Source organism: Spodoptera frugiperda, chromosome 7 (assembly GCF_023101765.2).
Source record: "Spodoptera frugiperda isolate SF20-4 chromosome 7, AGI-APGP_CSIRO_Sfru_2.0, whole genome shotgun sequence".
Taxonomy (NCBI): Eukaryota; Metazoa; Arthropoda; class Insecta; order Lepidoptera; family Noctuidae; genus Spodoptera; species Spodoptera frugiperda.
Window position 1 is genome coordinate 3700798 of NC_064218.1, and position 13175 is coordinate 3713972.

General features: G+C 34.3%; 2 protein-coding genes across 3 annotated transcripts in view; both read left to right on the forward strand.

The window, feature by feature from the left end:
• LOC118266055 (sorting nexin-2) overlaps positions 1-13175 on the forward strand; it is a 482399-nt gene that overhangs the window by 87611 nt on the left and 381613 nt on the right. The gene's annotated exons all lie outside the window — the stretch shown is intronic.
• Positions 1-13175, forward strand: part of LOC118266011 (ceramide transfer protein) — a 45347-nt gene that overhangs the window by 4600 nt on the left and 27572 nt on the right. For both annotated transcript variants that reach the window (XM_050695018.1, XM_050695019.1), the window contains 3 exons: positions 1173-1343; positions 3140-3290; positions 3718-3778. In XM_050695018.1, the coding sequence (XP_050550975.1) occupies positions 1173-1343; positions 3140-3290; positions 3718-3778 (383 nt within the window). The remainder of the gene's footprint in view (positions 1-1172; positions 1344-3139; positions 3291-3717; positions 3779-13175) is intronic.

The following is a 13175-nucleotide window of genomic DNA, read 5'->3' on the forward strand; positions in this document are numbered from 1 at the left end:
TAGAGAAAAGCAGATGCGCGTCTTTAATAACGAATTGATAAAATGCGTTTATTTCTGTTCATTGGTTATGTAATTACATAAAGTCAAAGTCAAAGCATTTATCTTAATTAATTCTTAGGTACTATTGAGACGTCAAATTTAATTGTCTGTCGTGAAGCTAGGTGGTCGTTCCAAAGTGTAGCTTCGAATGGAGAAGAACAAGCAAGGAACTCCATAACTATAACTATTATATATAAATTATTATAGTTATAATATCCTGTTATTGTTGACGCTTTCCTCGCATCGAACTATTACAAGCTAATCGTCACAAATTTCCTTTGAATTTTGATACCAAGGAAAACTGGATTTTAACACATCATGTTAAGGTCTAAATTCAAATGTTGTTAACAAATTATATGTCTATTTCCTATATGTCTTTGTAGTTATTTTGAAATACGGAAAACGGTCAGAAATAATTATTTTAACTTGTAGGCAATAAATCCGTTTTAGTATGCGTGACGTAAATTACTATTATCGGTTTGAGAATATTACGAATTCCGGTCAGAAATAGATCTTCGTCAGTGTATTTATTATTATTTAATTTAGATTGTTTAATAATAATTTCTTGCTTTGTTATTACCTACCTCGTTTAATTGGAGTTTAGTGACACATTTAGTATTGGCAATAAAGGGAGTAAGTTTATGCAATATAAAATATATTAACAACATCGATATTGGAATAAGAATAAGAGTAAACCGTCATTATTTTTTATTAGGATAAGCCCATCACATCGTCCCAAAACCACTGCACATCCTGTAAGCCAGGATTTACAGTAGATATAACTATGAAAACACTGAAACACTGAAGTTTATATGTCAATGGTACCTGACTATTTGTCAAATGTGTATCTTCTTCAGCTTCTAACTGCCGCGCTCACAGACATTTAATGATTATTTAAACTACTCCTAAGCAACGATATTGTTCTGAAAACAATTGCTAAGGACTGGGTTAAGTAACCATTAAATGACTTTGAGTACAGCATTAAGAAATCTATAAAAAAATTTCTAACCGTAAAACACGCCTAGATTTTGTATTGTATACCTTCTTTTGAGAGAAAGGCCTATATTGAGGCTAGATTAAGGCCTATGTTGGGAATCCTGGTATTAAGAACAACTATCTCACATTGTCTCCAGGCCGCACAACTCGTCGTCTCGCCGAGAAGATTGCGGAACTGGACACGTACAACGAGCTCCTTTCGAAGCAGGCTATCCAACTGCAACAGTACTTCGACATGTGCGTCGCGGCTTACCCACAGATCAACGATGATGCCTCTGAAGCTATTGATGCTGTTAAATTGGCTGATGGTTTGTTTTTTTCTATTGTTTTTTTTATGGGAGTGGGGCTAACGATGAGTAATACCTGATGGTAAGCGATCAGCACTGCCCATGTACCTACAACGCGAAAGAAAGAAAAAAAGAAAGAAAGAAAGTGTATTGCCGACCTTTTTAAAAACAATACCTTTTTTCTGGAGATATAATATGTTAATTTAGCATTTAACGAGAGAGTGATCGTCACTTGACTCCATTAGTGAAGTCTATCTCTGTGCCAAAGTTCATTAAAATTGGGCCACCAGTTTTAGAGTGGGAGTGTAACAAATACTTTGTAGACTATTTTTTGATTATTATAATTGAAATTCTAAAGTTCATACAACATTGAATGACATTTGAACTGTAGATAATTTACTACAGCTACATTAATTTCAAAACAAACAAAAATTATTATAACATAACCGGATAAAAAGTTAGCTTAAATTAGAATACAATATTTTAAATAATCTCTTTAATTTCCGCATTACCATAAATATTATTATATTTTAAAATCATTATCCCACATCCCAGCACTTAAACACACACACTAACACAGACACATGTTATATCACATTCCTCTTAATTATTTAATATCTCTTGTCACAGATGTATGTTGGCTCTAAATTAATGTACAGTTTCACACCATATTATGACATCATTTTGTGCTGAAACATTACACAAGGTCATTCCAGATTGTATGAATAGCCTATAAATTGAATTGAATGTCTGATACTTAATTGGTTCATGTGCTGGCCATTTTTTGTATATCTGTCTTTAAATATGTATCAGTGTCCTGTTTTAAATAAAGTGACAAGGTAACTCCTTAAAAGAGAAGTTTCCATAATCTCCGCGTTTGGCAGACGGGTTGGAGATCGTAGTTTAAAAGGGTTGATTTTAATAAAGAGGACATTGCTGCCTAGTCTCTATCAGAGGTCCCAGTGATTCCGATATCTACATACTATCTTATGTAGACAATATGTTGTAAATACTCCCTACATACATAATAAGGTAGATGACTAATTTGTATTTTAATGTCTGTCTGGTAGATTATTTTAAAACACACGTATTTTTATTTTTACTTTCGACAGTATATTGATTTGACATATCGCGTGACGTCACTTGTGTGAAATTTTTGGGTGTGCGTTTTTAATAAAAAAATTACGTAGTTACCCATCCCTAAACTTTGATTTGTTTTATGTAAGCATTGTTTTCTTATACGACAAAATAATACGTCATCATTCCTATTACATACACATAGGAGTATGCACATACCTTTCTCATGACTTATATTTTAAGGAAATAATAAAGTTATTATTCAATAAAACTTGTGGTTTAGTGAATAATTCAAATAAGTGCCTAGTATTACTCAATTGATCTAGTTTTGCATTCAATAACTACGTTAGGTATGGGGAAGTCCTGTAGTATAAAAGTTAGGGGTCTTCCCAGTTTGAATGAACTACTTTTCTGATTTTTTAGTATTCATTGGTAGCTGTAAGACCGTTAATTTATATAGATGTAAAGAAGCCTTCAAAAGGCTTTTAAGGGGAATAAACTAAGGAGTGCAGAATTTATACCTCACTAAAACCTCCGCCGTGGCCAACATCTACACCTAGTCCACCTCTTAGTAGACCAACCCCGGAGACCCCAATATTTATTTATTTTTCGTCCACTGCTAGTTTAGTAGGATATTTTATTGCGTTTTTAATAATCAATACAGTTTTCTATTTAAACCATCCTTAATATAATTATTTTAATATTTATCTTTTTAAATTATTATTATTCTTCATTATCAGGTAACGACCTAAACCTGCACGTGGGCGAGGTGCGTGCAACGAGCGCCTCATTCCGAGCAACATGTGGCGCCACTATCGCCACACTGCAGCACTGCGCTGAACTGCTCCGGCGCAGGGAGAAACAAGCCCGACAGGCTGAAGAACTGTACATGTAAGTTATTGTTGTAATATTGTGAACATAATTTACTTTGTATTATGTTCAAACATAAACCTATGCCTTATTTACTGCTTCCGATCTGGACCGATCCGATCCGATCTGGATGTCATTGGGAAAGGTCTATGTTCAGCTATAGATGATTGTGGATGATATGATGATGTTTAAGGGTCTAATCTATCGATCATCTAATCGATGTAATATCTTTAATAGAAACCCTTGAAGTACAAAAATCACCCTTATTACAATAATGACAATTATACTAGAAATAAAAAATTTAAATATCGCCATTATACATCTTACTTGAAACGCTATTTCGAGCTCTAGTTACTACTCAGTACTAGCTGCATTTCCTAGATGGCAGCACTGATAACATTTATGTTATTACTGTAATGTTTTTTTAATTGGCATGGTATTGCTACAGGGCTTTGAAGAATCAGCTGACAGAAGCGAGGTTGGCATCGAAACCGGGGCCAGATCATGAGGTGAGTCATAGATGTTAGTTTGCTTGCTCTATTGCGCGTAACTATTTATTAATTACTCATCTAGTATGAGTCCTTATCAAAGTAATGGGATTACGTTTGGTGCTCTGATTGGTTGGATTATTCTACCGGTCAATCAGAGCGCTGATTCATCAAACGTAAAACTTGAAGCAAACTCATACTAATTATTTATCAACACGTAACTCTCGGATTACTAGGATAACTGATTCATCGTCGCAAAATACCGAATTATTTTACACGTCAAAATAGTTTAATGGAAAATCTGACTACTTAAAATTATTATAAATCAATATAGCAGCTACTTTCGATTTCCGTCACTTTTTAAATTTCTATCTTCATCCTTTTATGTCTGCCTTAGTTTATATAGGGTGACTGGTAATTAGTGAACGATATTTAAACACGGATTATACTCATGATTACAAACAACTTTCGTCACCCTATATATTTGAAAGATATACATAGCTGTATTATAGAAACAATGCTTGCGGTGTGTTTCGGCTTGTTAGGGTATCGATGCTTCACCTTTTCCCCCTTCCAGAGTACGGCAATGCATGTCTTGAACACCCATGGATTATTAGGTCGCCCTGTACCCTTAGGAGTTTACTTTACTTTTACCGAAATCGAAACGAGTGCGTTCGGTACTCTGATTAGTTGGTTTATTCGAGCCGGCCAATCAGAGCGAGAGAGTGTAAAGCAAACTCATACTAATAGTACTATTAGTCCGTGTCACCATCTACTGTCCAATAAAAATGCATTATATAGGTAATAGGTACCCGTCTTTCAAGTCTAGCTGCAAGTGCTAGAACCTACGCGACCTCCTATATCTTATACGCGTTATTATAAGTGCTAGAATGGCTTGTCACCTAAAGAAATTTGTAGGACTTCCTTCTACACTTTTAAAGAGCACATTGGTACTTTGGTTATTGAACTACCTATGCTATTGTATAACATAATTTGTAGTTATATTTTTATAATAACTATCGTGAAACATACTAAATTAACTAAAAAAATCACTGTTTACTTACGTACATTAATGGAGAACAAGTAGAGCTTTTCTCCATTAATGTATGTGAGTGAACCGTGATTTTTTAGTTAATTTAGTTTGTAGTTTATTAGGGGATTCGTTAAACTAGAACATTTATGTTGGTATGTCTGTTGCAGGCAGCCTAACTGCAAAACGGCCACCGCGCTTCTTTTGTAAGGCATCTTAGTCAAAATATAATGTAATGTCTATCTCTTATATACTCTGTTAGTTCTCTTTTAGGCTAATTCAATTGTTTAGTATATGTTAGACTGTTAGTATGATTAGAATACAATGTTTATTTCTAGTTTTGTACTGTTTATTATGTAAAATGTGTAGCCGTAATTATGTATGTTTCTCAATAAATGTAACGTCTGAATTAATATTTTATTTCTTTACTCTGATTCGTCTTCAGAAGTTTAGAATTTATAAGAGCTATAGTAAGAGAATTTATAAGGGCTAGAAGAAGCTGACTATTCCGCTTCCAAATTAAAACATAGTCAGCTTCCAAGTAAAACCGCGGTGACTAACCAGCGACTTTTATTAAATTAACTGATTGTCCTACAAGCAATTATTGTTAACATTGAACGCATTGAAATTACGGTAACATTCTATAAAGCTAGTGATAATTTATCTTGGTCAGTGAACAGACGGCTTAGTAGAGTTTTTTTACGTTTAACAAGATCGAAACGAGAGCTCGTTCGATACTCTGATTGGTTGGTTCATTCAAGCCGGCCAATCAGAGCGCCGAACCGGATCTTGTTTCTATTTCGTTAAACGTATAGCAAGTTCGTACTAAGGGTACTGTAATTTTCTTTAAATTAGACGTAAATCGCCCTCCAGTTATATGGAGAATCCACAAAGTAGCTGAAAATGCGAAGAGCTAAAAGAATATCACACCTCAGAGACATGGTATTGTAGAGCCCTACGTCCAACAGTGAATGCATACAGGCTGATTGTGACGACAATATTCAGTTATCCGGCAACCAAATATAATTTTATTTACTCCAGAAATACAGTTACTTAAACAGGATATCGTAGTAATAAAATTGCACGTGTTACTTACCATCGTAAATAAATTTTGCTATGAGAACGCAATAGGAATAATGATGGACACTATTGTTTTGTGACTTGTATAATATAATAACTATTTTTATTTATAGCTTATACCACGTACGTATTAGCTACTAGGCCTGTTTGTTAGCACTGCAAAAAGATCTTTGAACAAAAAATTGCGGTAAAGTAGCCAAAATGCGTAATCGGTTTTAAGATTCGGTTATAACGATTTTTCTTTGATTATGATGATATTCAAAGTCGTGGATCTAATAGGGCACTTAGTTTTTATTTTTACCTTTAGGAATGAATGGGCTTGGGTTAAATAAAATGCATCTTTCTTCTATCTTGTTGGGCTTTTTAATTTCTTTGAAGCCAATAAAACATTCAGGAAACATTGACTCTTTGCCATTTACTTATCTCTAACAAAAATTATTAAAATCTGTTAAACAGTTTACATACATAAACAAACAAACAAATAAACTTTCATTTTCATGTTACTTACAATATGTTCAACGTGCTTAGCATCAAATTATAAATCCTCCAATTATTTTGTAAGCATTTTTTGAACATTCTATCGCATGTTACTGTCATGTCATGATATATTATGAAAGTGTAACAAATTACATAATGTTAGATATCGTTAATTAGACACTACATAACATACTATGTGTCGTGTCTCCTGTGTGTTTGTACACTTATTAATTATTATTAATTATACATCAATTTGTTAAGATAACGTGCTAATTACTCTCTAGATCTCGTTCATATTAATCGTACATGCTTGTTATAATTTATAAGCCGACGAACTTGTTCTGTTTTCCTGATGATGTGATGGGCTTAAGTCTTGTGGTGATGGCACTGGTTACGAGAGACATGGCAACGTCTATCAGAGGACAAAGTCCAGGAAAAATCGCTCTTTAATAAATCTGAATGTTTTAAACTGCAATGTCCAACCTCTTCTTTATGGTGGAACAATCATTCAATGACTTCTCCAGCCTTGGGCGAGGCGAGAGGGGTGTCAGACTCTTACTGACTAAATACCACCCCGTTCCTACTCCTGCTTTTCGAGCCGGGGCCCTGATAAACCCGCTAGGTAGTCCGCAGCTCCGGGCAATGCAATTGAGATTTGGTCCGTAATCTAGCAGTCGATGGTCACATGATGTTAATATGTTGGTTGTAGGAATATGTATAAATGGAATGCATCTAATCTATCTCGTTGATCAAGTGCTGGTTTTAGGCTCGTTTCCTTGGTCGGACAAAGTATTGCTCTATTGCATAAGTAGAAAGAAAATATGAAATATCTTAATACCTATAACTCTTCACTGGCACCAATCTTGTTTGGAAAATCCGGAACAATAATAGAATGCATTTGATTGAGTGTGATGAAATACAGAGTCGAGAATAATAAATATACAGTATTTTAACTGCTTAGAATACATTTGCTACTAACCCGCTCTTCCAAAATATGTCGTGACAGAAACCAAGCAGCAATGTTCTCCGATACGACCATGTCAGTTTAAAAACTTATATAAGTGAAAATATGTCTTAATATAACTCTGCACTTGCACCAATCTTGTTTGGAAAATCCTGAACAAAAATAGAATGCATTTGATTGAGTGTGATGGAAATACAGAGTCCAGAATAAATATAGTATATTTTAACTTTTGTAATAAACCTATGTACCTAGTATGGTGATAGCTACTTATGACCAATTTAAATCTATCTATCTGTAGATTTGATTACTAGAGATGTAATTTTGACATAAGCTCCATACAAATGTGTCATGTTAGGTTATTAAAATCAGCTGTTTGAATATATTTGCTACTAACCCACTCTTCCAAAATATGTCGGGACAGAGAACAAGCAGCAATGCTCCGAGATAAACTGTGATCTCCAACTAGTCTGCTAAGCGTGAAGATTGTGGCAAATCCTCCTTATGTAGACTATAGAGGCCCATAGAACAGTAGTGATAGGATGACAGATTTCTGAAGTATACTGCCTTTTAGTGGCCTATCTTAAGTAAGGATGTTTTTGCACATGTATTTCTTTGCACGAAATCTTCCAGCTTCAGTTTCATTTCTATTAACTACGTTTCTAGTATTTTTACTACGCTTCTAACAATGTAATGCTTCATTGATAACCGTTGCGTGATGTACTGAGATCGATTTTATAAACGTATCAAGTTTAGATTATTTTACAGGCAGAACGAAAGCGTCTGCTTGTTAGTTAGTATTAGTTTTTTAGCGTTTTTTGTATTTTGATTTTGATATTTATTTACATTGTTAGAAGTCTCGTATTATTGACTTACTCGTTAAGACAATAAGTAAAACTTATTTTGTGTAATCCGCTTTTCTCATTTCTTGTTGCAATCGTATAATGTTCTGAAAACACTTCTTTATGTATCTTCTACCAATACCGCTTGCTTTTCTAAACTATTAATTAAAATTGTTATTAAATCTCTTTTCCTTATAGCCTGATCAATGATCAATATGCTCGTCTTAATTTATGCCTTTATAAACATTTAAATTAATTTCCAGTCGTGTCTCATATATTTAATATAATTACAATAATAATATTAATCAGAAAAGTGTTTTACGCTATGAATAATGTCGTAACTCGTCTCTAAATAAACGACAAATAATTAGATATGCATCTTAAAGTAGTTAAAGATATTTAGATAGCCGTATTGATACCACTGATAGCAATCTCTAACAGACTTGAAGACAGCTTTCCAAGTTTTTATGGCAGTGAAAATTACTTAGCAATATATCCACTACACAGCTGCATTATAGTACGGAATGATTTATAGCCGTATCGTGCACAGAATTATTTTCTACCCGAGCGTCACTTCGGGCGCGGACGCCAAACCGAACGGACGTCCGTACCTACAAATTTAATTTTTATTTATTTACTTTCGCGTTCGTTCAACATCGCCGCTATTTCAGTGTTTCTATCCCTAGCCTTGATATAATTTTAGTTGCCATTAAGTTCTGTGATGTTTTTAATGTGTTTGTGATATAATATTGCCGATATGAAGTTTAAAATTTTCAAGAAGATTCAGCGTCAGGTATGTTGAGTCAGTTGTTGTTACAGTTCGATTTGTGTACAATGTTTACATGATGAAATGTGTGGTTTTACTCTGAAATGGTGTGTTACACGTTAGGTCACATTGTCTGGTAATTTTACGTGGTATGTTTGGACAAGTGTCTTAATTTTATACTTCTTTGGTAACTAATTTAGATGGATGATAAGAAACCTGTGTTTACCTAAGATTAGCCAACTTAGGTGGCTTTTATGAAGACTAGTTATTATTAACACCCCTCAGTTTCCGATAATAGGTTGTCGCCTAATTGTTTCATTAACGCAACCCTCTAGCTGACCCCTTTTTTGACGGTCTAGGTAATAACATAGTAGCCATTAAGGTATTTGGTGCAAGGCGAAATTTTTATTGCTAAATGAACTCAGTAAATGAAGCCAAGGACAATTTCTTGTTAGTACACATTTTTACAAAAGAAAGCAATCCTTAAATTCGTTTCTTTATTTGCATTTGAAATTGCTTCCGTCGCTCGGTTATTCAATTATGTTTATTATTTGATTTTATCAGTAACAACATAATAATCGTAATATTATTACGACTTTCCATTATATATTATTTTTTCTTTTTGCAATATTAGAACAGTTTTCAAATTTAAAAAGGTATCTGTCAAACTCGTTCGTTTAAAAATCCGCCATGACAGGCAATTGACAACAGCTGCACAGACTATAAAGTGCAATATGTAAAGGCAAAGGCACGCGCGTATACAGCCAGCAGCCGGTTTCAGAGCCATCGCATCTAGCTCGTATCACACTGACCTACAAACAATACTGGTATCTTAGCTATCGTGATAATATTTAATTACTTTTATCAATGTAGGCATAAATAATTATTAAGTAATTTAAATATTGATAGTATTAAAAGATTATTGTTTGTAATGATAATTTTCAACGAAAAACCTCTTAATCGGAAAGTTTCCGCGTAAAATGCATTAATGCATTTATTGACTTTGCCTTGTATTTGCTGTAAAATTGGGTCATGTGTCAAGAACACATTGAAAAACTAAACATATTACGTTGGCTATTAGGTATTTATTACGCTGACAGATTTCATTTATTTACTCTTTAAGTCAGAATTTCTAAATGAGCGCCTAATACTTAAATTCCATTACTTATGTTAAAGAATTTGTCAATTCAATTGCATGATGGCATAATGCATTGATAAAAATATTAGCTATATGTGTAATGTATGTATATTATATTAATGCATTTGATTACAAGTATCAAAGGTTCACAATATTGAGGTCTGTCTAAGTAGCAAATAGTCATAACACTTGATTTACAATCTATCTAATTAGTATGTATTATTATCTATGGGATGTCACACACATGAGGGCAATAATTTGTTTGTAACAGATAGAAACTCAAAATAGGACTCAGTATGTTTGTAGTCATCAAATTACGCCAACCATCGGATTAGTGCCATATCAATCTACGAAATCCTAATGAAAATGACATTTCCTCTGCAATTTCACCAATTAAAGTAGACTCAATTATGCCAAAATGGTTTAGGTTTAACAGATTGTACACGACAGTTTGGCACAGAGATAAATTAGATAAGGCTGTACCTGTACCCTTAGTATGAGTTTGCTTTATGTTTAAGATAATCAAAATGAGAGCCCGTTCGGCGCTCTGATTGGTTGCTTTATTCGAACCGGCCAATCAAAGGGCTGAACGCGCTCTCGTTTCGATTACTTTAAACGTAAATCAAACTCATACTAAGGTTCTTGTTATTATAGCATGATATTTCACGTGAAAATGAAGGAGTTCTCTTGGAAACAATGATGATTTCCACACGTAGTTCAGCATAGCGATTTTATTTAAATTAGATCCAAAGGACATAGGTACAGGTAATATGTTTACTTCTATTTAAATACAATACAAAATAATATGAAAGTGAAAGGATTATGTGCAGTTTATTACGTTTACTTCCTACGAGTGCGTATTATATTTTTCGCTCATTATTACTTACGTCGTTGTTACATAACCTCTCACAAATCGCTCATGTTGAGAATAAACTCTTCGCGATAGCAGTTGCATACCCAACTCTTTGTGGTCGCCCAACTAGGTTAATTATGTGTATAGCATGATAGTCACGAATTATATAATCTGACAAAGAAAAAAAAAATAGCGCACGGACGCGAACCACAGTTTGACAATTTAGATCACTTTTGCGTAACATCCAAACTTTATGACGCGTTAAAACGTAATTTGCACCTTAGTGCTAATTTAGATATGAGATATAATTCTTAATATAATCCAAAATATGTATTGCGGTTATAAATGAATATTAGGGAACAATTCAAGAGCATTTGGCGTAGATATTAAAACTACCTTTGTTGTGTTCGATATGTTATCATGGGGTCACTGAAGGACACATGAATCAGCTGTTTATTGCCCTGTTGAGCATTGAAGAGCTTCCCCTGTGACGATACTTAATTACGTCTGGCTTTGACGGACCTTGGCTAACCTCACTACTTTCTTTATTGACTTGTCGATCATGTTGTCCGTCTAATTAGTGTTTTTCGGTGGTGAAATACTATGTTTAACTTCATTGACAGACAGACTGATAGATGATACTGTTTTAACGTTTTAAAAGTGCCTGTCTATGGATGAATTTAATGATATTCTTTGACTATTCTGCTGAACTGCACAACAACGCATTACGCACAAATAAATTGCAGTTTTGCAAATACTATGTTTATTGCTTTTACCATTTGTCGTGTAAACGTGAACAGCAAATATTGTCTATAATAAAACGTTTCGCGTCGTTACGAACTGCTAACATTGAAGGTTTTTGTTTAGCAAATACATTGTAGGACGATTGTAAACTAAGTAATATTTCATAATGATGAAACAAATTGAATGTTATAGAGGAACCCGTAAAAGTTAATTGCGAAAAGAAATTCTACGATTTGACGCTACGCGGTGCGAAAACCGCGCGAAATTGTTTCGCTTTGCGGACAGGCACTTAGTTTACTATCGGCCTACATAGTGTCAGTTTAAGTATAGGACATTAGTTATGTAGTACACAGAACATTTGTTAGCCTACTGTCCTTATGTAAACGTGATTGGACTGCGGTCAGTACATTCGATATGTTTCACTAAAGGTGTGCACACAAGAACGTTTTATCATAAAATCGTGAACTGTGTACAAAGTCTCAGCTGGTGTAGATACGTCATCATGTCTCCGATGCTGAGCTGTTTACTTGTTTGCCTAGGCAACATGTGATCTAAGAATCTTGTCACGACTGATTAGCTATGTAATCGGAGGTACTGTGATAATAACCAGTTGGAATGTTGTAGTAACAAAAAGGATTGTTTAGTAGAAAGATTTATTTTGAAATATTTTGATTCACAAAGACAAAATCTTAAAAGAAATGTCCTTAAAATATCTGTTACGTCAAATGGAAATATGATATAACCGTCTGGTATGACGATCACCATTCGTCATCTAGATAATCTAACTGGCATTAGAGTTATAATTCCAGTTAATCGCCGCTTGCAACCAGACTAATCCGCGCTGCAATCCAGACTCATATGTGCTCACGTCTTAGGTTAGCTTAGCACATAATACTTCTATGTTTGTTAGGGTTGTCCCAGTTGTATTATATAGGTGAATTATTTATTAGTGTGATGAATCATGCAGTTCAGATTTTACATAAGACCTGACTGGGGTCTACATTTTTGACAGCGACATAGCAATAGCACTCTCTGATAAATCCTGTTAGGCTGCCTGTCGCAAAATCTCTTTAGTGGATTTTGTGTAGTCCTATCGGTTAATATTCTCCGTTTCTCCGCCTATATCTACCTCTCAGCCTTAAACTACCATCTCCAACCAACAGAGATTTTGGTAAACTATCTTAGCTATTTAGAGGAGGCCCTTTAGTTCAGCAGCTGTGGTTGTGAGTGGACTGTCAATAGCTATGCTGATGATATCAGCCTACAAAGTGACATTTCTAAGTAAAGCCGTATATGTCAGTTGGTATCGCATGCGGTACTGCTACCAACGTAATGGATGTCGATACATTCGTAATTCGATTTCGTCAGGGCGCAAGGGATTCCGTGAAATGTGAGCGAACAGTGCATCAGTCACCAATTACTGAGAGTTACTCTGATATTTGCCAAGTATACTGATCTTCAGAGAAAATCTACGTGTTTATAAAGATAGTTTATGAGTCAGACGTATTTATTATTTTATCTAAGAAA